The sequence below is a fragment of the Stylophora pistillata genome, chromosome 7 (assembly GCF_964205215.1).
Source record: "Stylophora pistillata chromosome 7, jaStyPist1.2, whole genome shotgun sequence".
NCBI classification, from domain to species: Eukaryota; Metazoa; Cnidaria; class Anthozoa; order Scleractinia; family Pocilloporidae; genus Stylophora; species Stylophora pistillata.
Window position 1 is genome coordinate 29204882 of NC_142525.1, and position 27344 is coordinate 29232225.

Sequence of the window (27344 nt, forward strand, 5' to 3'; positions counted from 1 at the left end):
TCGGGGAAAAAATTGATGATAGCGCGCTTCAGGGATGGAGTGACGCTGATGCGCCGCGGGAGCTCCATGAGTGAGGTGCTTCACGTCAATTTCTTTTTTCTGATTTTTTTATTTTTTATTTTTTTATGGATTTCGCCGAAAAGGAGGGACTGCTTGAAGTCTATCATTTAAGACTAATAACCGATAATCAAATTCTTTCATCTGTAACAGTTGGTGTGGCGCACAATATCCACGAGAAAAAGCTGTCAACTGAGGTGAAGAGGGAGGGGCTTCACTCACTATCAAAGTAAATGCGTAAATGGACCTCTTTATGGTAGTCATGGAAACCAAATGATGATAAGCGTTGCCGCATTGACCGGTTCTAAAAGAAATATTTAGTCTTGAGGGAAGCTTCGAGATCGAGGAGAGACAAAACTAACTGTTCTCCATGGGGGTCAGTCATTCAGTGTTTTGTCATACCTCCCAACAAAATAATATTGGACTGGCACACAAATTTGCCGCGGTTTCAAGGAGCATGACCATATTACGTGCGAGTCGAAAGTTCAAGTTGTTGTTTGGGAGCACGTATTACGTGTCACGTTCTCCTCCAATCGAAAAACGTATACTTGAGTTGGGAGGAATAACAACAGAATTTTGAGATCGAAAACCCAATATATTTACAGGTCTTATCAAAAAGTAGGAAAAATAATGCTATCTGCATAATTTTTAACATTCAATTTTAAGAATAGCGGGTAAACGTTTCAGTAACCGATTAACTTTAACTTGCAGAGGTGGTTAGCAAGTAACTTCTCCCTATAATATCCATACATAACCCCGCACACAGGTAATGAAAATACTCAAACTTATCAGGAGGAAGTTGTAATCTGGATCTAACACCTAATTCTTGTAACTGATTCACAAGGAAATGTGTAGCAACTAAAGGGGAGAATTGAATTAACAATCAGATCTTGAGAGTTAAAGGCTTAAGAGTAAATGTCAGTAAAAATCAGGGAAATCGCGGACACAGCTCAAAATTCAATTTCGCCCATACTTTGTCCATTGGTAGGCTATAGTCCTATACATATGACAGCAATGTCCGTTTGTTAAAATTCTCGCTTTTATAGGAGAAATCTGCTTGAAACGGTTTACAATATTTTCTTGAACAAAACCTTTGAAATTCTTATCAATAAAGATTTCGAAATGCAAAGACTGGCAAAAACCAACGATAAAAACCGACGTTTCATCAGAGGCCTAAAACCCACTCTGAACATGCAAAGCGATTCAATTCGCGGAAAAGTATTTGTTTAATTAGCTCCTAACATATTTATGCTAATTTAGTGTTACACCTTGCCACAAACTTTGTAATTTTTTTATTTCTCCTTGACAATGGCGTCATGATGACACCGAAACGTCGGTTTTTATCGTTGGTTTTTGTCAGTCTTTGCATATCGAAAACCTTTGAAGTCATCATAATTCGGGGCGCTGTCGAGTCAGTTCATCGTACGTTTTAAATTAGTTTCACACTAATCCTATTCGTCTGATGTTTCTGCAATTGATTGGCAGCACAACCAACTCGTAACCTTTCCTTAAAAATATAATATGATTTTTTTTTCAAGTGCACCTACAGCTGCTCTAAAATAGATTCGTTGGTACTTCAAACAAACTTGCCAAAAATGCCCGCGGTACGCAATTAAATCGACCAGGAAATTTCCTGAGCCATGTTCAAGGATAGCTTCAACTTTCTACTGTTTTATTTCCCTGGGATCGTTTAAATCTGTGCAACAAGACATTCCTGAAGCAAGCCAATTTTCAATATCCGCCTTTTTGAAGTACTTAACACTTCACATGGTTGCAGTTAAAAGTTTCCAATTTGAAGCTCCTCTAAATTGTTAAGCGAAGCAAAATCAATGGAATAAGTTAAATATGCACCAGAGCAAAATGTAGAGGTACACGTAACAAAAATGCGTCGAGAAACGTTTACAAAATCTGCTGTGACTCACCTCTTAACCTCGTCTTTACGTGTTTGGCTCGTAATGACATGTTAGTTTGTTTCGTGCTAAATTATGCTTTCTCCTTTTCACAAGCGACCTTTGCTAAGTAAGTCAGCTTCATGTTGGTGACGTTTCTCATCAGAACACTTTTCGGTGTTGCGCTGGTAGACATAAAAACACCTGATACATTGCAACAATCGAGGACCGTTCAACACGGTTCGATCACTTGACTGATCTGTCACGCAATTGAATAACAGGCATCATCGAAGCCGTGACTGCACTCTTTTTAATGTTGGGAGAAGTAATTTTTAAAAGATCCACATATCAATTGCGTGCAAAGAATGAACCCAATGTTTTTTAAACATAGTGACATTCTAAAGTTGAATGTTATAGTCCCAAAGATTTGCTTTTTGCTTGACCTGCTCAGGTAAGGGTACCTATCTCTGGACAAGCAACAAGAATATCACGTAATGAGCGACATATTGCCAATTATTCATAGACGTGGACTCGTAGTTAGGATTTTTGGCAGTTTGAATTTGAACAAACAGAAATCACCATAAAGCAACTTCCTTTCCATCTAAACCCATTCATTTTCTTACTTTTACAGTGTACCATAAAAGCCCACACTTTAACGTCAATTTCACCGTGTCTTTTCCACTTTTCGAACATTCTTGGACGCGTGGCTCCTGATCTGACATTGGTGAGGTCAGGTGATGTTATAAACTGGAAACAAATTATAGCTGTTATAGGGAGAATTAATTGCTTGATACTATTAGCGTTTGAATAATATTCAACTGCTTGATATGCTTAAACTAATAACGTTTGAATAGCTTATATAAACCAGCCAAATTCGTTTTGATTCTATATAAAAAAAAGCAAATGGAATAAAAAAGAAAAATTGACTGCCAAGCATTGTATTTTGCACGGATCACGATTTTCTGTGTTCTCGCCAGTGAAATACACTTCATCCGTGTTCCAACTTCCCATCTACCAGATCCGAACACGGGTGAAAGTGGTCACGGTCGGGTACAAAACTCTGTCCAAACCGTTCAACCATTCCGCGTAGGGGTAATGGCCCCTTTGGGGCACAAAATTCTCTCAAAACAAACAGAAACGTGAATAAATAGGCTCTTCTCATCAAGCGTCATGGCTTGCACTGGTTTCCAGCACTTTCCAGTACCTAAAGTTTGAACAGTGTTTGAATAAGTTTCAATACTGCTTTCCTTTATCAGTTGATATTAACGTAGATTATGGTGTAAACGATATTCACTCCTTGGTGGTCGTTTACTGACAGTAAATTACCATGCAATACGGTAACCTAAAAACACCCTTAGTGTAAGATAGATTAGATTCTCACGAAGACTTTTTCATCAACAAAATTAAAGCTACTCTTCATCAGAAAGTAAGGAAGAGGTATTATGGAAGTATTATTTAGCAGATCGCCTTAATTCTTTTTTGGCACATGCGCAAATAATTTTTTCAGAACCTCGCTTATTTGTTCCTTTGGAATTTCATAAAGGATTGCTATAATAACCCTTGCCATGACAAGAACATGGCCATCATTTGTTCTACAGTGTCTGGGAATGTTTGTAACACTATCGACACTTGAACAGGCAAAGCGTGGTACTACGAAAACATCAGAGAGTACTCCTTGCTAAAATAACCTCAATTTCCGTGTCACATCCAATAACCTTCAACTGCTTTTTTATGGCATGTAATATTCCTGTTGCAAGATACGAGGGGGAGTCCCTGACGAGATTGATTTCCCAACTTGGATCAGGTCCACATTCTCTCGACCATCAATGAAAACGTACAAGCTATGCTTGAGAAAGGTTTATTGTTTTAATGACGCAATCTTAAAAGACAATTTTCCGAAAAGTTCTCAGAGAAAATTGAAATTGACTGCTCCAAAATTCACACTTCACAGTGTCACGCAAGCAGACGAAAAGAACTGTTACTGGAGTAGGATACGCGTGATTACGTTCAGATAAACCTTGCAGACATAACTAAATGAATAAAACTTGGACATATCCTGCTTTTTAAAATATTAATAAGGTTCAAATCAGCGAACTTCCTCATGCCAGTGATACTGATCTTTGGACAGGCGTAAGTAAGTAAGTTTATTTATTTACTTTGAACACAAAAGAGCTTACGAGAAAGCTCGTAAGAACGTGCACATGATAAATACCAAAATATATGTTATAATACGTAATAAAATAAATGAAAATCGTAATCTTTACAATTTATGACTTATGACCCATCCCTTCCAACCCGAAAATGCGCAGTAAGAAATCCCCAACTACTATAACTATTATAATGTTCAATTAAATATCGGTAGCTCTGTCATCAAACATGCGTGCCGACAGTCTGTTGACGGACACATTATAGACGCAAGTTGTTCCACACGCTACATAGTTTAAATTATTTATTATTTGATCAGTGTTTGTCATGGAAAAGCCGGAGTTTTCGTAGATTGTACATTATGAAAAGTAGAACTAATAAGTGAAATGCCCAGAGAGTAGATTTGCAACCGAAACCGAAGGTATCAATAAAACGCAACTTTTTGGTACAGTAGTCACCTAATGTGTTGTGTAAACAAACCGACAACAAGCAAAAATCTGCCAGAGTCTACCACCAATTTAATTAATTTTCTAGATAAGAAACTAAAATCAAGTCTTATCTTAAGTTAGCTTATCATGTTTTTACTTCAAATGTACTTTTCGACATGTGATCAATCGGTTTGATGGTCAAGTTAGTTGAAACTTCAATATGGCGGCTGCAGCAAATCTCGAAAATAAGCAAACTTCAAACAAGGGTTACTGCAAAACCAAAAATTATCCCAAAAAATTGAAAGTATATCCGAGAACGTCTATCCTTAAACTGTATCTGCAATTTAGTTATTGGGTTCTTCTTCGCGTACCAACAAGCGTTTTTGGCAGTTGTTTTAGGGTACCATAGAGCTTTTGAAAAACAGCCGCTGGATGTCATCGAGAAAAAAATTCATAAAATATTTATAACGAGAACATATCTGCTTTTCATGTCATCAATGAATTGTTCAAGGCCCTAACTATAATGTTATTGCAAAGAAAAGTTCACACTTTATTTTCGACTTACGCTGCCAAGCCATGAATATGACAGAATTTCGATACTTCGAATATCGAAATTTGGCTCGATCCGCACTCGACCGTTTTTATTTAAATACTCTAAAAAAAAAAGATTAGAAAAAACTAACCCTGTTTTGGTTATTTCGGTACAAGGGTCTATCAATATAGAAAGTATGAGCGAAATCGATTTTTTGGCTGTGTCTGCGATTTTGATGATCATATCTGATTTTTACCGACAGTGCCTCTTAAACAGTTCGCTATTTTCTTTTCATCCTCAAGAGCACTGCTGAGTCCGCTACCCATGATTCATGTAGTGCATTCAATACCACGCAGCTACAGTCTGAAAGAGCTTCCTTTCAAGATGTCGTGCGTAAAACAATTGGTCGAAGATTTGGCATCGTAGGAGCTGATGTCCAAGATCTTCAGGTAAATAGCAGCATGAGAATACGTACAAAAGAGCTGGATAAATAATGAAAAGAAAAAGGTTTCCGTTGCAGTTATTTAGTCTGTTTTTCCTCTCTAAACCTCGTTCCCAGATCATTTCAACCCTTCCTCCCCTACTCATTCATAAGGGGTTATGAAAAAAATATGAAATAAGGTGTTTCCCCAAACCCCCTCTCCTAAGTCCGTCCCCAAAGGAGAGGGGGAGAAAAAGGAAGGAAGACAGAGCTTTCTCTCTTTCCTTTTACTGCATACCACGATGTTTCGATTGTATGTTGCCAGTGTTAGGCGCTAAAGTCACCTTATTTTTTATTTTTATTTTATTTAACGATTTAATGGCAACATAGCAAACAAAATAGAAAAAAAAAAAAAGAAAAGAAAAAAGGAAATGCTATAGGGATAGTCCGTAAAAGAGTCAAAGACCCTATACTCACACAGACCACCCAGCTAGGCATTCATAGATTATGCTAGTAAAAGTGGCATATTATGCTAGTAAAAGTGGCATATTATGCTAGAAGCATTGCTTTTTTTTTGGCCAAATTATGCTAACATTATGCTCTTTTTTCCAAATTATGCCACCGTTTTTTTAAATTATGCTCTTTGAAAAAATGCAAATAAGTCCAAAAAATATATTTTTTAACTAGAAGCCTTTAGTCTACAGGAAAGAAACGCAACAAATCCACAATGAATTTCAAATAAACACGTGGTTCAGGTTTGACCCGGGCTCAGTGCTTCACAGTGAACTACAAATGCTACTAGTTTAACAAAAACTTCAAATATTGATTAAGATCACCAAGTGCTTGGGACTAGAGACAAAAAATTATCAAATAAGGGCATCAAAAATGATCTGATAATTATCAAAATGCGCAAATTATGCTAGCATTGCTACTTGGCAGAAATTATGCCAGTTTGCTCGAATTATGCCAAAAATTATGCTAGCATAATCTATAAATGCCTACACCCAGCTAGTGAAAAGATATACATAATAAATATACAAGGACAAAGAAGACATAAAAGTACAATTTAAAATTAAATGGCCTATTCAGGTGCTCAATAAGAAATTTATCACACCACGCTTAAAAATTGGAATGCTAGATACCGATCTGACGTGAAATGGAAGCGAGTTCCACACGTCCACAATACGGTTGAAAAAACTAAATTGAAATACGTTTGTCCGAGCATAGTTCTTCTTTAAAGTAAGGCTGTCTTTACCTCTTAGGGGGTACCTATCAGTATCAGAATAGAATTGGACATATGTAGAAATGTCTAAATTAATGTATCCGTTCAAAGCTTTATAAAAAAAAGAGTACATCAAAAAGAAATCGTCTATGCTCCAGAGACAGTAAATTAAGTTTAGAGATACGAACTTCATAGTCATCATCAGATTTCAGGATTGTTGCACGACGCTGTATTCTTTCCAATTTAGTAATACTACGCAGTGAAAGGTGACCAGACAACTGACCCGTATTCCAGCTGTGACTTAACCAGAGCGCAATATAGAGTTCTTAGTGTTGAAACATCCTTCAAATCTCTGCAATTCCTCCTTATCAAACCAAGCACTCTGTTCGCCTTACTGGAAATCTTATCTATGTGAGAGTTCCAGGACAGCTTGTGGTTAGTTAGCAAGCCAAGATCTGAAAATTCAGCTGTAACGGCAAGGGTGGTACCACCCAGTTGTAGAGGAGCAAGAATAGGGGAGTGATTCCTGGTAATCCACATTAACTTGCATTTCTTGATATTAAAGCTCATATGATTTTGTCGACTCCAAGAAACCAGGTTATTTAGGTCATCTTGAAACGATGCATGATCGCATGGATGCTCAATGACCCTTGAGATTTTACAGTCATCTACATATAAAGCCACCAGACTTGGAGGAGAAACCTTATGATCTATGAATGGATTGCCCTCTTAAAGGGCCTTTGAACCCAAGAATACATGTTTTTCTTATTCCATGTAAAAAGTGTCATAGAAAACGAGTCTGCAATTGGTTTTTCCCAATTCGACTTATTTAAGGAGAAAATCGGCATTTTATACTGAAATTTCACTTCCGGTGAAAACAATAGAGCGAGGTCGTGACGTAAGCGGTGGAACTAAAATATTGCGCAACACGGACTTCACAGTAGCATTGGTATGGCAGCTCGTTCAAGTAGCAGTAGTTCGGACGATGTTTTGTCAGAGGGAAGCGACTCGAATGCCTTAAACTTATATGACTGCGATGGGGATAACTCAGAACCTTTAGGAGAGTCTGGGCCACGTCCTTATCAACATGAGCCGCGTAGAGTTGACCGAAACGATCCGCACGAAGACAATACAGAACCGGTTGATAGCGATGCCGATGGTCTCGGAAACACAGACTGGTATTTAATTCATTTTTTTTTTGACATGAAAAGTTAATAAAGCAAGTTTCCAATCTAAAAGAATGCAAGAGAAGTTTTTTAACTTGAGCGTCCCTGGGTTTTTTATATAAAATCGTCGAAGGTGCGAGTGTGGAACTTGTCAGCCAATGCCGACAACACATGACAGTGTTTGTTTTGCGGAAATCGGGCAAGTGTGGCAAAAGGTGGAGGAACAAAGGCCTGAAACCCAAATGACTTGTATTACTGAGTATCCAGGTTTTCAGTCAACCTACCTCAATGTCTGGGTGCTGGAGACGGCCTACTACGCGTCCAGGAAGCAATACGGTGCATATAATCACACCCAAAACGAGTAAGCGAAATGTTTTATTTTAATCTGTTTTTGAGATAAATTTGCTGGAGTTGTTTGTGCTATTGATTAAATAACACAGTGCTAGAGCTAGTTATTTTTCTCTCTCCTGGGAGGAAATTTCGCTACATTGCCTACAGACAGCTGGCTCGCTGGTGCTGGGGTTATCTCGGCAATAATGTCAGGGTCGCTCTGCCATCTAGTGCAGTAAATAAAATCCGAAGCACTTTTCCAGCTGATTTTGGAACTTCTTACACTGGATTAAAATCGCCAAACCTTTGACAGAAACAAAGGTACATGTAAATGCAGATCATAATTATTTATTTCCTACAGCACTAGCGGTTGTGCCTGTTCGATAAGGAAATATTTATATAGTGCTTTCCTTCATCTCCGAAGTATTATTATGGATAAACAAGTTGTAACGTAAATACTTGCGAGTGTGGCCTGTATATATATAGTTATCGAACCTTTTTGTGTTTGCTTCGATTGGAAATATAGAGAGACAGTTTCGCAAGCTGAACTCTGGATCTTTTAATTTCTATTCAAAGTAAAAAAAATGTTTTTCTAATGATCTTTGATTACAAATTCACCGCTGTGTAAGCCGTGACACAAATTCTCCAACTGCTACTTCTTTGCAGGGTTTCTCAAAGAAAGCAGCAAGCGGAGCTGGCAAAGATTCTCTACGAAGATTTCTTTTGACAGATTTTTGTCTCTCCCACACTCGCCGTAGATGTTTGTGGAATATTTAACCAACTAAATTCCAGATCGCATTGTATACCGACATCAACGAATTCTTTCTTGATACGTGTTTCGGTTTCCGGCAAAGGTTCAAACAGGTCAGTGAAAGAAAGGTGTTTTAAGAGAACCTAAAATCTGGAGGTTTCACTAAATCAGTTCGGTACTCACCCTGTTAACTTCCAACTTTTGAAGAGCTCTACTTCTCCTCAGTCGTTTCTCAGTACGGTCAGTCACCTCTGGATCTTCGCTGTCTGCTGAATGCAAAGGTCGCATTTTTACCTCGGAAGGATTTTTTTCTGGTAGGGCCTGAATCGTCAGCGCAGCAACAGGAAGAAGTAGCTTTTGCTAGCTTTTAATGACCCATTTCGACCATATAGCTTTTCTCATAGCAATCGGGAGACAAATGACTGCTACAGACAACAGAATGTTCGGACGGCTCGTCAAAATCGGCTCTTTTAACGTGAACAAATTCAACCCATTGTCGCTTCAAATTTGCTTCTTTTGGAAATTTATGCATTGTATGCCCGGTTTTGTTTGAATTACTACAAAACTGGACCATACAATGCTTTACCATCACGAAAATTTTTAATATAATCAACCAAATTATAAGTAAAAAATCGTGACTAGACCGGCAAACAGGGGCTGCGAAGGAGACTTGCACATATCTCACGCGATCGTAAAAGAAAGCTTTTGAACTCAGTACAGGAAGGTTCCACCCATGATGTCACAGGAAAGATGGCGCAGTTCAAGATGGCGAATGTTTCGAATTTGGAAGAGCTTTTTCAAGGTGGAAAATGGACTTTTGAGAAAAAACGAAGTGCACATTTGAAGTACTTGATATATTTACTAAACAGCTTGGTGAAAAGAAAATGTACGATTTTTGGGTTTACAGGCCCTTTAACGATTCTTTCCTTACTGAGATGAAACGTGTAATTCTCCCGTTCAGCTGCTTCACATTTCCTTTAAATTAGTTTATAGGGTTAAGCGTTACATCAAAACAACACCCATTAGCAGTAAGTTTATTTATTTCCGAGTCCATCACCTGTTTGCTACATAATGTAGTACTACACAGTAAATCGTTAGATGTTTAGAAACCCTTTCCACCCTAATGCATGCATATTCTATATACTGTCCTCTGTACATTTTCTGTGCTACTGACAACGATCATTTGTGCAGTAGTCAAGAGATATTCTGAAAGGTGATATTTTCCTTTATTATTCAACTACACTCCGTAGAGTACAAATAACGCCATAGGCGAGCAAAAACATCACGCGGTATTTGTACTCCAGACAGCCAGTTAGACAGGCGTTCTCGTATCGCGCAAGCGACGGATGGGATTGAAGTTGCAAAAAAAAAAAAAAAAAAAAAAAAAAAAATGGCGGACAATTTAAATCATTTTTGTGACAACAAGGGGTCGGATTGGCTTGCGAATATTGATCCAAGTTTATTTGATAAATCGAACGAAGAATAGCAGTTAGACGACAATGAAGTATCATCATTTATTGAAGAATATAGAAACAGCAACACGACAACGCGCGAGTTCCGTTGTGCTTCGCATACTTCTCTCATGCACTCACGGTAAATAAATATCCGCAAAATTGGCCTGTACTGAAATAACAATTTGGCGTATTCGATAATAAAAAAATCTAATTAGACGTTTGGGTGTGTCGTACCGCTGAGCATTTTTGCTCGTTATTTGTATCTTGACTTGCCCTACGGTCTCTTCAAAATACGGCACAAATCGTTAAAAATACTCAGCGATACTGCACAATTAAACGTCTAATTAACAATTATTCCACGAGTGCACGTTGGATACGAGATGATAGATAGCCAACGAGGCGCGTAGTGCCGAGTTGGCTATAATCATCTCATATCCAACAAGCGCGAGTGGAATAATTGTTTTATTAAAAACGCCCTCAAGAAATTATTATTTTGTAAGAAGAAACTAGATTTTTTAGCTCCCTTTTGATTTTAAGCTGACGCGTACGCTTACCATATTTGTAGATTATGGTATATTGGCTCATATACCATAATGGCTCAGCCTATAAAAATTCTTGAATTGCATTATCCAATGATCCAGTTTTTAATAATTAACAATTATTCCACGAGCACGCGTTGGATGTGAGATGATAGATAGCCAGCGAGGCGCGTAGCGCCGAGTTGGCTATAATCATCTCATATCCAACAAGCGCGAGTGGAATAATTGTTTTATTAAAAACGTCGAATTAAATTATTAAATTTTATTACATTTTTAGCTCCTTTTTAATTTTAAGCTGACACGTACGCTTACCATATTTGTAGATTATGGTATATTGGCTGATACACCATAATGGCTAAGCCAATAAAAAGTCTTGAATTGCATTGTTCAATGATCTAGTTTTTAATAATAAGATACATATATTCTCCAATTCTTTAAGTTTGATTCAGCAATAATACTGCAAGGAGAAAATAGCTGCCAGTCACTCTGAGGGTTCCAAGGGTAGGATAGCCGCTTGCTTCCATGTAACAGTTCTTTTACATGACGCATATGAGGTTAACTTGTTTTTTCTTTACTCCAGGTTCAAAACATCATGCGCACCCTCAGTAACAGGTTAGCAGGGCTTCTCTCGTATCTTGGAGTGCGACTCATCGCTGAAAACAGTAACACTGTTAATGTAGAGCTGGAGGCTCCAGCTATAATCAAGTATACATACACCTAACCTTTCAGCACCCAATATCTCAGCTGTAATTCACCCTGGAAGCTGCTATAGATTTTCCTTTAAGGGTTCCAGGTGATATTAACATATTCCAACCGGCACGTTATATGTGATCAGTTCTTGAGTCACGTGTTAAAAGGAAACAGTGTACGCATGCCCCCGAGATGAACAGGGTCGTTAAAGTCAAGTCGTAAAATTCTGTTTAGTTCAGATTTACCCGAGCTCAGCTTGGCTCTCTTTAGCTACAGTGAAATCCCAGATGATTTCAAGTTTGAAGAAAAGAGAGATGTCCTCGATGAAACGTTGCAATTGCAGTTAAAAGCGTAATAAACTGTAGCTGTGAATTATTTGAGAAGAATATAATTACATGGTTTGGTTCCAAATTAAAGAATAAAAACAATTTGTATCTTAAGTTTCTATAAGCTAACGTAGAAAAGAGTTTCAGCAAAGTACGTTAGATCAGAGCATCAAATAGCCAGTGGTTTCCGCTAAAACTCAATCCCCCTCCCCGCAAACTCCTCCCAAACACGAGATAGAACTGCTTTGATTTCTCGTGATCCCAAACTGTCTTCTGTGTCCATATAATTCATCCATAACACCTTCCATCGCAGTAAACATGAGTTTAATGGTACGATTGACGTTTACTGTTCTACAGCACAATAACTAAAACCTCCGAGGCATTTAAGTTACGAAAACTCAGTCCTCACTTAAAGTTAACGTTTCACTCAAAAACTTACTTTATCTCTATTGATACAATAATTCAAGCCTTAAAATTTAACATGGTGTTGATGCTTTAATGTGACAGCGTGATGCTGTTAGTGAGCTGGTGCTGGGGTTATCTCGGCAATAATGTCAGGGTCGCTCTGCCATCTAGTGCAGTAAATAAATTCCGAAGCACTTTCCCAGCTGATTTTGGAACTTCTTACACAGGATTAAAATCGCCAAACCTTTGACAGAAACAAAGGTACATGTAAATGCAGATCATGATTATTTATTTCCTACAGCACCAGCGGTTGTGCCTGTTCGATAGGAAATATTTATATAGTGCTTTCCTTCATCTCCGAAGTATTATTATTGATAAACAAGTTGTAACGTAAATACTTGCGAGTGTGGCCTGTATATATATAGTTATCGAACCAATGGTTTCCGCTAAAACTCAATCCCCCTCCCCGCAAACTCCTCCCAAACACGCGATAGAATTGCTTTGATTTCTCGTGATCCCAAACTGTCTTCTGTGTCCATATAATTCATCCATAACACCTTCCATCGCAGTAAACATGAGTTTAATGGTACGATTGACGTTTACTGTTCTACAGCACAATAACTAAAACCTCCGAGGCATTTAAGTTACGAAAACTCAGTCCTCACTTAAAGTTAACGTTTCACTCAAAAACTTACTTTATCTCTATTGATACAATAATTCAAGCCTTAAAATTTAAGGATATGTTGTTGATGCTTTAATGTGACAACGTGATGCTGTTAGTGAGCTTCTATGCGCCAGCTGACGTTTGGCTGTGTAGCCGCGTGATGCGGTTCCAGTCAATACCCACTAATTGACCCTTGCTCACCATAGAGTCTCCTGTAGCTCAGTAGTTAGAGCATCCGACTAGATCACAGAGGGTCGTGGGTTCAAATCCCATCTGGAAACTTGATTTTTCTCTTATATTAGAAATTGTTGTTGACAAAATGCCGTCTTTTTTAAGAATTGCATATCCTATGAACATGCCAGTGGAAACTACTAATTATTCACATCCTTCTAAAATATGCGCACGTCCCTCTAAAAAGGTGCGCAAGTCATCCAAAACCAAACCAAACTCAGTTATTACTTTAGCCGACACACGTTTAATCTCCAGCTTTTCCCCGCACTAAGATGGCTATCTTATGATGAAGGTGTTGTTTCTTTTGAAAAATACAGCTCATGTGATTTGACTACCTTCTACGCAGAGGTTTGTTTCGTATGATTAATGCGATTTAAGAGCTAAGAAATAGCCAGGTATGATAAGAGGGCCTAGTAAAGGTTCCCTCTCCGCTCTTGATCCAGCTCAATGCCTTCAAAAAGCGACTTAAAGTTCCAGCTCCAAAGCCCTGCACAACAAGAAGAGAAGACAAGAAAAAAAAAATTCACTCTGTTAAATATTCACATGAAAAATTATCAATCTGATATACCAACAACAGTTTGCAACTTCAATATTGGCTACTTTCTGGCCATTCTATGATTGTAAGAAGGAAAGACGATTGAAGGCCAGAAGAGAGTTTTCCTACAACGAGGAGCTCTTCATAGGACAGTTTTTTATCGATAATCGAATGCGATCCTGGATTGCATTGCGTTTGCTATGCTTCGCTCTGTGATTGGCTTAGAAACCTCATGCCATACTCTCAACCAATCAGAAGCAACACAGACACCAATCACCACTTGGTGACCCGCGTTTTCCCGCGCTTTCCTCGCGCCTCCGCTTTGAGAACTCACTGGCTTCTTAAGATATATTTTTTCGATCTTATTAATGGTTGGAATGTCCTTAGCTCAGAATTTACGATATTCAGTCGAAGTCCCTTTAGTTTTAATTGCCAGAAGAGAAGATACATCGTTAACAATACAACACTCCTCATCAGGGACCCCACCACCCCACCCCTCCCCTCTCTCACCTGGTGATTGTGCCTCTGTACAACTTCTGAGAATAGTGTTGGTCTGTCCTGCATTGGTTTTGTGAAAATCTGCAGCAGGTAACCCTTGTCATCAAAATCGACCAAAATCTTCAGATCTTGAAGCTAGAACATATTTAAGCAGAGCTTACTGAAATTTGGGCCCCTGGCCCAGGAAGCCTGAAACTTGCACCAACCCCCCCACTCCACCCTCAACCTTAGTTCGTTAACGACTAGAAGTCGATTAACAATCCAAAACAATCCTAAGTACTCATTACTAATTCTCATTACTGTCTTTCATACAATTCTTATGATGTGAGTTTGGAGAATTTGATATTAGATCAACTAATAATCCCTTGGTTGATACCTTCCCTGAAATTCCTCTCCACTGTTTCCATCCCTCCTCCTCCCTCTGGGTCAAAGTTAAAATATCTCACCACATTCAGATCTTCCTCCACCACATGGGTGCATATCCTTAAGCCATGCACGAAGATTTTTATGTGTCAGGAATAACGAGAAATTCCATACCTCTTTCCTTTAAATTCCTTATCTGAAAAAAAGTAACTTCACTGTAAAATTTATAACAATCTTTTTACAGAACACACCATTTAGTAAAGTTAATGATTCAGGTTGCAATTGTAATTTACAGCAAAGATGATGTCGGATGTATTGAGTGCAATGTGCTGTACTCCTGCTGTGCAATAGTAGTCCAAAAATCCTTCAGTAAGATAAGTATTATAAAGACCAAATGATGACATGAATTTTGTGTGTTGAATTATGCAACAACAATGCAGCTTCATCAGAGCTACATGAGTATTCCTGGCACTGGTTGCATAAAAGGTTCAGATAAATACTGGGAAATTAACCCAATTCATTCATAATCAGTTTTGCCAGCAGAGTGCAGAGAAGGGAAGGGCCCTCTGTCCCACCCATCCTCATTGTTTGAGCTGTACTGCTAGATTCATCCCCCAAGCCTAGCTATTCCAGCTTGGCTTAGTCAGCTGGTTAATTATACCAATGCCATATCTTAATTCAACTGAGTATGAATGGGAGTGTTGTAAATACCATTGATGTGGTTGGCATTGCTTGAATTTCCACTGTAGAGGCCAATTCCTTTGGTGTAGTCCTAACAGGTCATAAAATAGTTCTTTAATGTATCATGCTTGTGCTGTCAAAATGGCTTGATATTTCATGAGGTATTTACTGACCCTGACTATGTCTCAGAGCATTAAACCCAAATTCAAAATAACAACAACAATAATTAGAATTATAATTATAATAATAATTATAATAATAATAATCGCTCGCACATCCAAACAAAATCAAAATCAACTCAGCTAAAACTCTCGCTCAGAGATGCCAAATAGTCTCGCAAAACTGCTTAACAATTTGCAAAGTATACTAGATACTTCTTTAAGGATGCTCTGGCGCCCTAAACTTGGCCCGCTTTCGATGGGAACAGATTTTTATGAGAACACTCTAAAACACGTCCACACTACTTACCGCCATATTATTATTATTATCAGGACCGTAGACACAACAGAAAAGCTTTTTAGGATTAGTTAATGTACATTTATTTTTTACTCCATGGCTCACAGGTTACGGTTTTCGCCCTGTGCTGCCTGATTAGAATGTAGCATTCAGTTGATTTCTCTGCGATAATAATAACTTCGCAAATATCCAGTTGTGAGAGAGATTAAGCACCATGTTTTTGTGAAACAGCAAATGTTGGCTTGCCCTTTCATGTTTCACATAAATAGCATGAACCTTTCTGCTTTAGCTTTGTGAGAGCTCACACCATGGTAGATTTGAGGGCACCCTTGTATAACTCACAAGGAATAGTTTTGGTGCTCTTTTTTCAGCAATTAACTACTCTGTCAGAGATAATAAAAAATTTTGTACATGACGAATGCGAAACAGGTAACTTTCTAATAGAAACGGCAAAGTGCAAACTGCAAACATGAAAAAAATGAAGGGAAAAACATCACATGGTCACTCTTGCTTTTCCTGTTTCAGGTAAATGCGGTGCCAAATCTCTCTATTGTGACCCAATGTTTGGTCCATAAGCATGCATGTATACCTACTTGTATCGGGCTCTTCCTTTTTCCTGGGGCTGGTTCATTGAGTGGCATTTTAATTGTCTCTTCCCAGTTTGTGACCACAATTGAATTGCAGTGCACTGTACTCTGTATGAATCTAAACAATAAAATATCATTGCAGAATTTTCACAATGAAGCCAATACCCCATGCTCTGCCCACTCCCCCATGCTCTGCCCACTCCCCCATGCTCTGCCCACTCCCAAGATCTGAAAGCTGATTCTTCTTAATTGCATAACATACAAACCTTTCTTGCCTAAAAAATGGTAAAAGGAAAAGTAGGTAAGTTCCTAGAAAATTAAACAATAAAGTAACTAAACAGGAAAATGTATGTGATAGTGTTGTCTGATTGTCGTGATGAGTGCAGTCCTGAGAAGGTCTGTTGTTGATGGTGGTGGCTGATGTTTCCAAAAACTGAATGGAAGTCAATCATCATCAGAGTCACTCTAACCAGTGTGACTCTCACCACCACTGTCGACAGTCCTTCTCAGGGCTACACCCACCTGGACCATTAGATGACACACTCGCATAATATATAGTTTTAGCCAAGCCTAAAAGCAGAGCTCCTAAGTTCGTAATATTAATGATAACATAAAGATGTGCACTTGCCAAGACTCGCCTGAGACACCCCTCCCTTCATTTTGATAGTCTCCCCTAGTCTCCCCGTGCAATCTGATGGCACATACGCTCGGTCACGTTACAACCAAACGAAAAGGTTGACCATATTCCATAGGTATGGGGCTCTGCCCCACTCGCGCAAGCGTGCGTGGGAGCCCCGCTATTACCCTAGGTTCAAAACATCTACTTGAGTCATTAGGAAAATACATTTCACACAGTCAAGTATTTTCTTCATTTAACCTTCCTCTGCATTGAATAAAACAACAGATTCCATTTTCCTGTCAGTCTCTTTTGAGCTAAAAATATCCAATGTAAGAACATCTGATTCACTGTTTCCAGAAGCTAGTGTTTAACATGTACCTTCTCCCTATGATACCCATACATTACCCAGCAAACAGGTAATGAAAATACTCAAACTTATCAGGCAGAAGTTGTTATCCTGATTTAACAAATTTGCAGAACTAATTTACAAGGAAAAGTGTAAAAGCTAGAGGGGAGAATTAAACTTCCAATCATGGCAGTTAAAAGGATGAAAAAACATCTGTGTTGTGAACCTAAACAGACAGTCAGAAGGAAAAGTGAATGGAGTCTGTTTCTTACATTAGTACCATACCTGTTTATCATCAACAGACCAAAACCTGTGAAACTATAAATTCTTCTCATACTTTCAGAGTACACTAGGACAATGACTGTGTAAATGTTACTGATAGGTAGGAAAACACAAACAAGATGTTAAACTTGATATCTTACACAACAGAATACAGTTTATTAATATAAACCACCAGTTAGACTGGACTTACCATTCAGCAATGGACACCATAGCATCTTCTGGCTGGTTACCAATGACCTGATCAATAAAATCAAGAAGGCCTGGTGGTCTACGAAATTCAAGAAGAACAGTTTCACAATTAGCATTGCAAGTGCACATTTCTATGAAAGACTGATTAAAAATGAATCGCCATGGATTGATGTTTCCACATGAAGAAAACTCTTAAAAAAATCATCAGATATTTTCAACACAAACATCAATTGCTTTGAATAACAGTGCTCATCATTGGTGAAGGATGAAAAAAACAAAACAATAGCACCAGTCATCATAACTGCTAAATGATATTTTTTGATATATTTAAGAGATCTTGTCTCATTGTTGTGACTTTAATGAACATGTTAAAAATTAGGAAAACCCTTTTCACTAAAAGAATAAAGAATCAATCTCAAACTGACTTAAAAGAATGACATTCAAACCAACTTCAGCTCAAAAGAACAGATAGTGCAAGCATTATGAAAACTGATAGACATCTACACAATGCAAGTATTACAAACTTCAAGTAATCTGTGTAATGCATAATGTGAATAGCTTTGGTGCAGAACAGTTAAAGGATACTTACAGTTTGGGAAGAAGGCAGTCTTTGGCTATTAGAGACTTGCAGCCAGGTAGAAAGAGACCACTGAATTCCTTTCTTTCAACAAATGTGCGTGTTGTGTCTCCATACTACAATCAAACAGGTATCACACAGATCAAATTTAAAGAAGTAACTTTCTTCCTGACATTACAAAATTTCCTTCAGGGCATATTCTCTCCTGCCCCAACCCTATGCAAAGGAGACAGAGCAATGTTAGTGTGATGTGGACTTGGCCAAGATCCTAAACTCTTGTATTGCCTCACTCCAGTCAAGGGAATAAATACGTACCAGCAAACTGTCAGGTAATCCTTGGAAAATGCAGGGGGGACCCTGTGATGGACAGGCATTCTTTACAGGAGAGGGGGAAATGCAGGTACTGCTATTCACCTTATAAAATTAAAAGGCACGATAAACTGTTACCAGATTGCCTCATCTGGCTGAATTTACCCTGAACCTTACCAATCCTATGCATTATTTCCTAACTCTATTTACTAACTTTTTCTCTGTTCCTAATATTACTACACATGCATTGAATTAGGTCAGAGATCATATTAGCTTTTGGTAAGGTAACAAATCTGATCCTAGACCTATTTAAGCATAGACCAATGTGTTGACTGACATATTGGCTGACACACCACTGACACATTAGCTAACAACACTGAGCGGGAAGGAATAAAATACTGTAAACACCAGCATATCATGGAGTTTAACACTCAAATTCTGGAAAAAATAAGATTATTTTTGGGAATGACCATTGCATGGACCAACATAATTATTGTTTGGATCAAATTTATTACCCTAATCCTATTTGTCAAAGTCAAATTTACAGTAAAGCTGTGACTGATGTTTCTATAGGTGGTTTGCGACCAATCTCTAGAGACACAGGAAACAATAGTGAAAGGAACAAATGGTGGTGGACGAACAAAAGGAGCTAATGAGACATCTATTGTCTACGTCCACCAACATAGCAACAATGACGTAGCGTGAAAACCACCTATAACTAAAACGAGGCAGCATGCAGTACATGGGAGTTTGTAGACAGACAATGAGATGCAAGGAATTGAGTTAACTTGAACTATCTCATGGCGAACAAGTATGAGTGAAATTATTGCCATTCATTCTTAAATAACATGTCAAAAAATATCTCAAGATATAGAATCACAAAAAAAACTATCTCCATTGTTTGTGACCATACGTATGGTCCATGGTATAAGAGCTCTGATGCATGTCCTGTAAACCTGTTAAAACTCTAGAAAAGCAAAATACGGCCATGGCTATTTTTAATAGTAATAGATATACTCACTGTCTGAACAGTGGCAAAAGTCATTGTACCATCTTCATCTGTTTCATCGCGTGGCTCGTGAATAGATACTGCACCACGCTTAATGGCTACCTGTATAAACCAAACCGGGAGAAGCGCACGAACAACGTAAGGGGTAAGACGACTGTCAGGGAAATGGCTGCTTTAACTGACTCCCGCCTTTGATCACTCTGCCGCTATCTCACTGTTCTCACTCGGTTTACTGACCAAGGCCTGGCACTGGCTTAAAAGAGTAGCACTTGAGTGTTGGAGCGAAGATTGGGAACAAATCTCCAAGTATTATCCCGGAAGTGAAAAAATTAGGTAAACCGTAATGGAGGTGGAGATACCAGCCGAAGAAAAGACACTCTTGCTGGGACGAGAGACCATTTCTTCAAGATTGGGAACGGAGGAAATGCCTGCTTCCACTAAATGGCCCGACGATACTTACGATATCTCGGTGAAAACCACTGCTTTTTGTGTAAATGGAGACGCCATTGGCAAACGATCGAGGAGTCAGCGTTGCAGGATCTTCAAACAACTCAAGTTCGCGCTCTTTGACTCCCACTGGCCCTTGTATTGTTTCCTAGCGGTTGCTTTTCTTGGTGTTTAGTTGCCTAAGAAGAGCAAATGTCTTTGGCTGCTCACTTTAATACCAGTATTTCACATGCTCTTCGGCTTGGGGGCACATATGTATTTCCTTCTGTTGGCGAGAGACCAAAATACTCTGAAAGTTCATATTGGGTCCAAAATACTACTCACATCGTTATGGATGAGCGACTTTTCATCTTACATCCTAGCCTTGTATTACTTCAGATATCAGTCGCAGGAATGGAGGAGAGATTTGAGCAAAATTCAACGCCGAGCCGTCAACGCGGGTCTCTTCACTGGTTTGCTACTTGTGTCATGGGTCCTGTTTTTAGACGTCCATTATCAAGTTATGTTTGACTTAGAACACATTAAAAAAGCCCTTACTCATAAGTGTCCCAATTTGAAAGCTTGCAGTGGTGTTTAGTACCCCCTTGTCACTTCCATATACTGGGGAATGTATTCGTCCATCGCTGTTTGCTGCGTGTTTTTCTCTCTGTGCCTCGCGATGACGAACGATCTCACGAGAGGATACCATCGCCTGACTAAATGCACTGGGAATGTTCGAAATGCTGTAATAATGCACAGGCAAGTGCGTGAAAAAATTGGAGAAAAGATCAACTGCATACGGGTTTGGTTTTTAGTTCACACTTTTTTTTACCTGGTGGTGTTTTTAGCCAGTGTTTTCGACTGGTGGGAAGCTGCAAGAGACTCGTTACACTCTGTTGCCCAGTATAAGGCTCAAATCTCTGGAACGCTGGTCGTAGTGTACAAATTTTTCTTCCCCTTTTTGTCAGCCAGTTACGTCACTTGGCACGAATCAACACTCGTACAAGACATGAACGACAAGACAGATTACCTGCCAGGAGAAACCTTCCACTCGAGGCAAGACTTAGGAGTGTTCCTTGCACAGAGCAAGAGACGTGGTTATGGATTTCGCCTGTTTAAGTGTTACGTGTACGAATGACCAACAAATGTCCGCTAACAAAGTATATATGACGATAGACTCCCGAGTACGATATATGGCACGCAACAAAAATGTAACAACAAGCAGTTACCCATTTTAACTATTATTTAATTAGTTTTACATTGCCTAATCTACTTAGGTTAAAGATTAAGTTACGCATTTCATAAAGCAGGCTTTCAATCCTTCATGCCGTGTAAGTGTTCGTCGTCTTGATCAACTTCCAATTCCAACATCCGCCGACTGAAGACCACAGCGCTTGGCTTTCTTGATTCATGGCTTTCTTTCCGTGTACACAAATTCTTCCGGAGGACTTCATAGTAAACTCTATATTCTCTATCTTCTTCCTCTCTCGACTATCGTCTTCTTCATCTCTTTCTTCTCTCCGGATATCGCAAGGTCAAAGGGTCATAGCCTCGTCATATCATAGCTTCCAAAAGTTCAGTCAGCAAGCCACGAGGGTAAGCCCTCGGGCAAATCTCTTTTGTACTTCTCACAAGCCATCTTTTATACTACTATTTATAGCATATTACAAGTTGTACTATTTTTGGAAACTGCTGAGTCACATGAAAGAAGTTTCTGGAATATTACAGATTATAGATAATTCTAGAAAAGTCTGGGATTGCGTGACAGATTCAGTAAAAATAATTCGATCCTCGTAACATAAGATACAAATAACCATAACGATCGCAATATTTTCTTTGCTTGGATCTGGTTTTGAACTCCTACACGCCTTATTTTCGGACCATGATAGAACAATACCTTTTTTTTTTTAGTTGTCAGATAGAAGACAAATCAGGCGGGAAAAAATGGTCAAATCTTTTTTCCTCGGTTATAGGACTGATAAGAATTTGTATTTTAGGTGTTTTTTTTGGTGATTTGGCTTTCAAAATAATAATTTACTGAATAAGACTTAGTACAAAAGAATCAGAAGAATATAGATTTAGCTGTGAGGAAAAACCCCACTCAATTCTCTTTACATTACTCAACCTCGTTCCCAGGGTCTCTCATCTTCCTGCTCCCTCTCTCCTCACTCGCTCCAGGGGGCGGGAAGTTGAGAGACCCTGGGAACGAGGTTGTACATTACTCTGATTTGTTGATTTACTTATTTCCTAGAATCCGTAAAAATCCGTCCGTCTTTTAACTCTTAGACCGATCGATGGAAGCTAAACAGACAAGTAGCTGTCACTAATTTGTTTATTGAAAATTTCCTTCCCAAGGAAGTGCACTTTTAAGTTTTTCTTCTTTACTATTCTGTATCAAACGTTGGATAATCAAAAAGCAATGCAATAAAGAATATGATTTTCTAATTATGTGCATGGAATCAGAGTAAGTAGCTTCTCCTCTACAGAATTGGATGGAATATATTAATTGATTGATTTTTTTTTGTCCAAGAAGATTGCCATTTAAATTAGAGTTCTCCTATATCTGAGGTTTCCGTTTCCTCAGTGTAAATGGGCTTCTGGCCGAAAAAAACGGTAGGCCTGGGGGCGAGAGCGACTACGAAAGTGTCAAAAGGCAGAACATCATAACCTACTAGATGTTTGATGCGATGGTAGGTGACGTATGTTAGAAAAACCAATTCCAACAGACTAGCAGAGATGGCTTCCTTTAAAGGAAGGCACCGATGTCGATAGATCGTGGTAAGTACCGCCTTTTTTTCAAAACTGATACAGTTCAGTTTATCAGTGTCATATAAAAAAGAGTAAGACCTCGATCATGTTCTGTTTTATTTAGCGACCTGGTGGAAGACAGTTGAGATATCTTGCTTCGATAAAACCTAAAAACAATATATAAAGGGAAAGACAATCATAATCCACAAGGTTGGTATAAAAGCTTCAAATACCATTTAAAGCTTAAATTTTCGTTAATGAAATTGCGTATCGCCGGCGCAGTAAAGTTAATTTATTCTGAGTTACCTTCTGACTGATCCGACCCCTTCAAAGTCACAAAGGGGAAAATAAACTGTGCATGTGGTTTTGCGTCGGTGGGAGTCTTAACAATAAAATTTCGTTTTATCAACGGAGTCGATGATGTAAATCGGCCACCGTAGAGTGCTTCTAGTGTCAACGTTACGAACATTAGTCCTTCGTAAGTGCAAAGTGAGGTGGCTGAAGTAAGTGATGTTCTTGATGATACGGCTTATACCTAACGGCCTCATGTCACTCGCTGACTTTCCAAGGTTATAGTTTGGTAAGCGATCCCCTCAAACGAAAGGGCTAACACTCTTCAAAGTCAACTTCTAAATGTTGTACTGTTAAGCCAACATTACGCAGAATTGTCGTCGGAAAAGTGGATATGGAATATCAAGGAAGAATGAATGAAACTCATAGACTTTCTTTTCTCTGAGAGGAAGATATGGAGATCCATTCAGCGCTTTCCTCCGAATGATACGGTGTTCCAACTTATTCGTATACATCGTAGTACATGCATACTTACATACCACGCATACAAATATGCGTACGATTATATGTATTTTAACAGCTTCTCTGTTCTATCTTTGTATTTATTTATATGTCGTTCAGTCTCTATTTTGAATTGTAACCTGAATTCAATTCTATCAATCGTGTTAATGTCGTTTCGTTGTCTGTTATAGGTAATGTAGTATAAGTGACTCATTATAGGTAATATATTGTTACCAGGTTAAACTATGTATCTGTAAAAATTTATTGCAAAATGTTGTAAAAAGTATTAAATAAAATAAAAAAAGAGCCAACCTTGGCGAGTGTATTTCAGTTTCGTGCGTCAAACTTTTATAACTAAGGATGGATTTGAACATATAAAAATGAAAGATTTTTTTTTTTTAATAGGGAAAGTCAGGCCACAGTGTTGATATATACCTTTAGAGAGGTTGGATTTTCATCACAGGATCGATCACCTTACAACTAAGGCCTCTTTCTTTAAACGGTAAGCTATCTGTGCGTGAACTGATATGAAAATCTAGTCAGCAGTGGACTCCGGAGTAAATCTATTTCGGTTTCGTACTACACACTTTTATATCTAGTGACAAAATTGAGAATGAAAAACTGAAACATCTATTCTTGTTTAATAGGGAGCATCAGGTTTCAATGTCCATCGCTTTGAACGGTTAAATCAGTTTTCATCACAAAATCGATCACAGCACAACTAAAGCCTATTTCTTTAAACGATAAGCTATCTGGGCTTGATAAGCAACTCTTTGTCTTCGAGAACTTTTAACTTTCTAGCGGGTGTGATTTGCATGAACGAAGACAAAAATACCACTTATGATAATGAATACGAAATATGGATGTAGTTGACTGCATTTTGCTGAAAAAAAAAATTACCAAATGACCACATAGCTAAGTTTTATCCTTAGCCGAGGCGCTGATCCAGATGAAACTGAAATATGGGAACAAACGAGTGACATCAGAGAGAGGATCTGGCTTGACCTATTTAAGAAATGATCAATACTATAAAATTTATTTTGGGGAGGGGAGAGAGAGGGGAAACCTGAACCTGAACCTGCACTTGACCTATATTTATTAGGCGAGAATCGTGCACTTGTAAGAAATTCTCCAGAAATCTCGGGCCGATAAACTTCCCTGCTTTTACGTTTTCATTTCCGCTTTTCTTCGGCCAAGAACCTCGCGATTTGAGAGCACTAACACCGAGCAATCATCGCAATAGCGATGAAAATTCTACCTGGCTGCTGGACATTTCTCATATTCGAAAATTAATTAAGCAATCAAGTCGTACTTGAAAAGCTTGCATACCGTTTGAGTCAATATATTTGTATTACTTGTATGTAATCAAAAATTCCTTTAAATAACCGGTGATTTTCGTATTTGATGTGAAGATTACCTGATTCCGCAGATTTCCTGAAAATTTCTTGTTCGAAGGCGTCACGGCCGAACCACATGAGCCGGCCGCAATTGAGTGTAATGGGTTCAATAAAAGAGACGTTTGTGACAAAATTGGGGCCCAGAATTGTGTCTTGTGAATCTGTCCGAAATGTTGGCGGGAAAAATCCTAAGCAAAGAACATGACTTAGAAATAACACTTAGACAGTTCGTCAATTTCTTTGTGTTATAAAATATATAACATGTTTGATTACAAGCATTTCAAAAATGGTATTTATGTGTATCTGGGTTTCCTTTGACTTTTTTTAATGGCGTGACAAAGAAAACACTCAGAACTTTGGATAAATTCCCAACTTTTGTTCCATCTGAAGGGTTAACTTCATTATCATTTTTAAATTGCCATATTTCCCCCCTTTTTCCAGTGAAATATCTGAGCCAAGTACCTTTACTTTCATGAAAATAAACACGAGGTGTTTTTAGCCACAAACGGTAAGTTGATGTAAACTTCTTAGTTGGTTCAGTGATTTGCACGAAACACGTGACAGTGTAACGCGCATCTCAGTGGGACAGACCTTTTAGGGGCGAGTTTCCTTGAGGAAATCCAGTATTGAATTTCTGACTCAAGATCACGAGGATTCTATGACGTATGGAAAAAGAAACAACTGTCGAATAGTCTATTTTGGGCCAGGCGGTGTGCGCACTCCAATTGCATTGCAGTGTGGTAGCATTATTTTTAATATGGCGGTAAAAGCGGCAGAAATCGGCAGATTTTGACGGAACATTCCGTAAAAGTTAGGCCGCTTCTTTTTCCTTTCATCAAAGGTAAATATAATTTGATATAATCTGAATGTGTAAAAGTATTTTTCGTACGTATTTGTTGCGTATTCTATCGTTGTCACGGACAAACGTAAGCCCTGTTTTTAGCAGGTAATTTGAGACCGGTTTTCGAGAAGGTCAAATTCGTTGTACGTCGCAGTTTGAAGCTTTTCAATGATTTGTATGGCCACTTTGATCCTTCTTCAATAGCTCTGGTCAAACGCACTCCAACGGTACAAATTCTTTTTGCATTTTAAGTGTTTGTGTTTGAGACCCTTTTATGGAGCGAAAAGGCTCATTGTTGCGTTTAGTAAGTTGCGTTACATAACGTTACTGCCGCAAGGACATTTATTATATGTACTCAATCGTGTTGTAAATCTAATTTCCCAAGCGAAGTAAATTTAACTAATTGCGAGTGTTGTGTGCTAAATCTTCTATCTTGATTATTGAATGAAGGACAGTTAAATTAGAGCAATAAAGAGTCACTTGATCCATGAAATCCTCTAGTCGACCGTTGAAAGGTGTTGATAGGCCTGTACGTCTCCTCCCATTCGCTAGCGACTTTAAATCTTCTACCCGCAAAGTTTAACTCTTATTAGGGTATCTCCTGATGACTTTCCTTTTCGATGGGATGATAAGGGTCAGTTTTGAGGTGTCATTTCCCCATTTGTATGTTCTTGAGGTTTAGCAAAGCCGGATGAGATTGTGTTACAAAAGGCAATAATTTCTTCTGTGTTACGCACTATTTCCTTTGTTTTAAAGTATACTTCGCTCCTGCTGAAAAGACTCCAGAGATAAGTTTCTCAAAATCCTAATCTAGGTTTCCTCTACTTTCTAAGGGTATTATGAAACGGTGTACGTTTTTATCAAACATGGAGCGAGACAAATTCGATCTTAGAGGCGCGGGGCTTCTTTAACAAATCCCGTATTTAGGCTTGGTGGAAAAATTCCGTGTATTACAAGGTCTCTGTCTCTTTAATATGCGTTTACATGTCAAGGGTCAATTCCCCATTCAATAACTCGCGACTAGGAATATAATTTCTGACCTCAGTTTGAAATTATTCATCCCGCCGTCGGTTGTGACTTTAACTGTTGCCATTTGTGTCAAGATTCTTGTGGCAGATTTCAGTTTCGAATCTTTCTTAATAACGTCAGTTACCTCCTAAGAACCAATTCGTCAGGGAGAAATAGCAGGCGTCGCGCAGGCCCGTCAAACTTTTTAGCTTTCGAAGGAACGGCAACAGACAGCGAATCCCCTTTACAATCCAAGTATATTCACGCTATCTCGCTGCCACCAAAGAAGTTCACTTTAACGCGTTAAGATGCAAATGACTCAATTCTTGTTTTACGGCCATAATGCAACGCAATTAGAGTGCGCCTACCGCCTGATCTCGGGCGAGCAGAAGTAAATTAAGAAAGGGAGAGCGAGCGTCGGGAGTCGGAGT

General features: G+C 38.6%; 1 protein-coding gene, 1 long non-coding RNA gene and 2 pseudogenes across 3 annotated transcripts; 3 read left to right on the forward strand and 1 right to left on the reverse strand.

Annotated features, from left to right (window-relative positions):
* Positions 1-7566: 7566 nt before the first annotated feature.
* LOC111345185 (uncharacterized) lies at positions 7567-8505 on the forward strand. Its single transcript, XM_088728956.1, has 3 exons — positions 7567-7872; positions 7994-8221; positions 8335-8505. Exons 1-3 carry the CDS (start codon positions 7646-7648, stop codon positions 8498-8500), a joined length of 621 nt encoding a protein of 206 aa, XP_088585082.1. The 5' UTR covers positions 7567-7645; the 3' UTR covers positions 8501-8505.
* Positions 8506-12257: 3752 nt separating this feature from the next.
* LOC111320762 (4-hydroxyphenylpyruvate dioxygenase-like) lies at positions 12258-19875 on the reverse strand (annotated as a pseudogene). The gene is made up of 9 exons (XR_015989205.1): positions 19714-19875; positions 18396-18499; positions 17804-17885; positions 17621-17671; positions 16373-16488; positions 14940-15010; positions 14730-14842; positions 14296-14418; positions 12258-13737 (listed from the first exon to the last, which is right to left on the reverse strand). The product of XR_015989205.1 is annotated as a 4-hydroxyphenylpyruvate dioxygenase-like (transcript).
* LOC111320761 (uncharacterized) lies at positions 19779-21940 on the forward strand (annotated as a pseudogene).
* Positions 21941-22998: 1058 nt separating this feature from the next.
* LOC111320763 (uncharacterized) lies at positions 22999-24708 on the forward strand. The gene is made up of 3 exons (XR_015989300.1): positions 22999-23085; positions 24073-24169; positions 24315-24708. It is a non-coding gene; the product is annotated as an uncharacterized LOC111320763 (long non-coding RNA).
* Positions 24709-27344: the final 2636 nt, after the last annotated feature.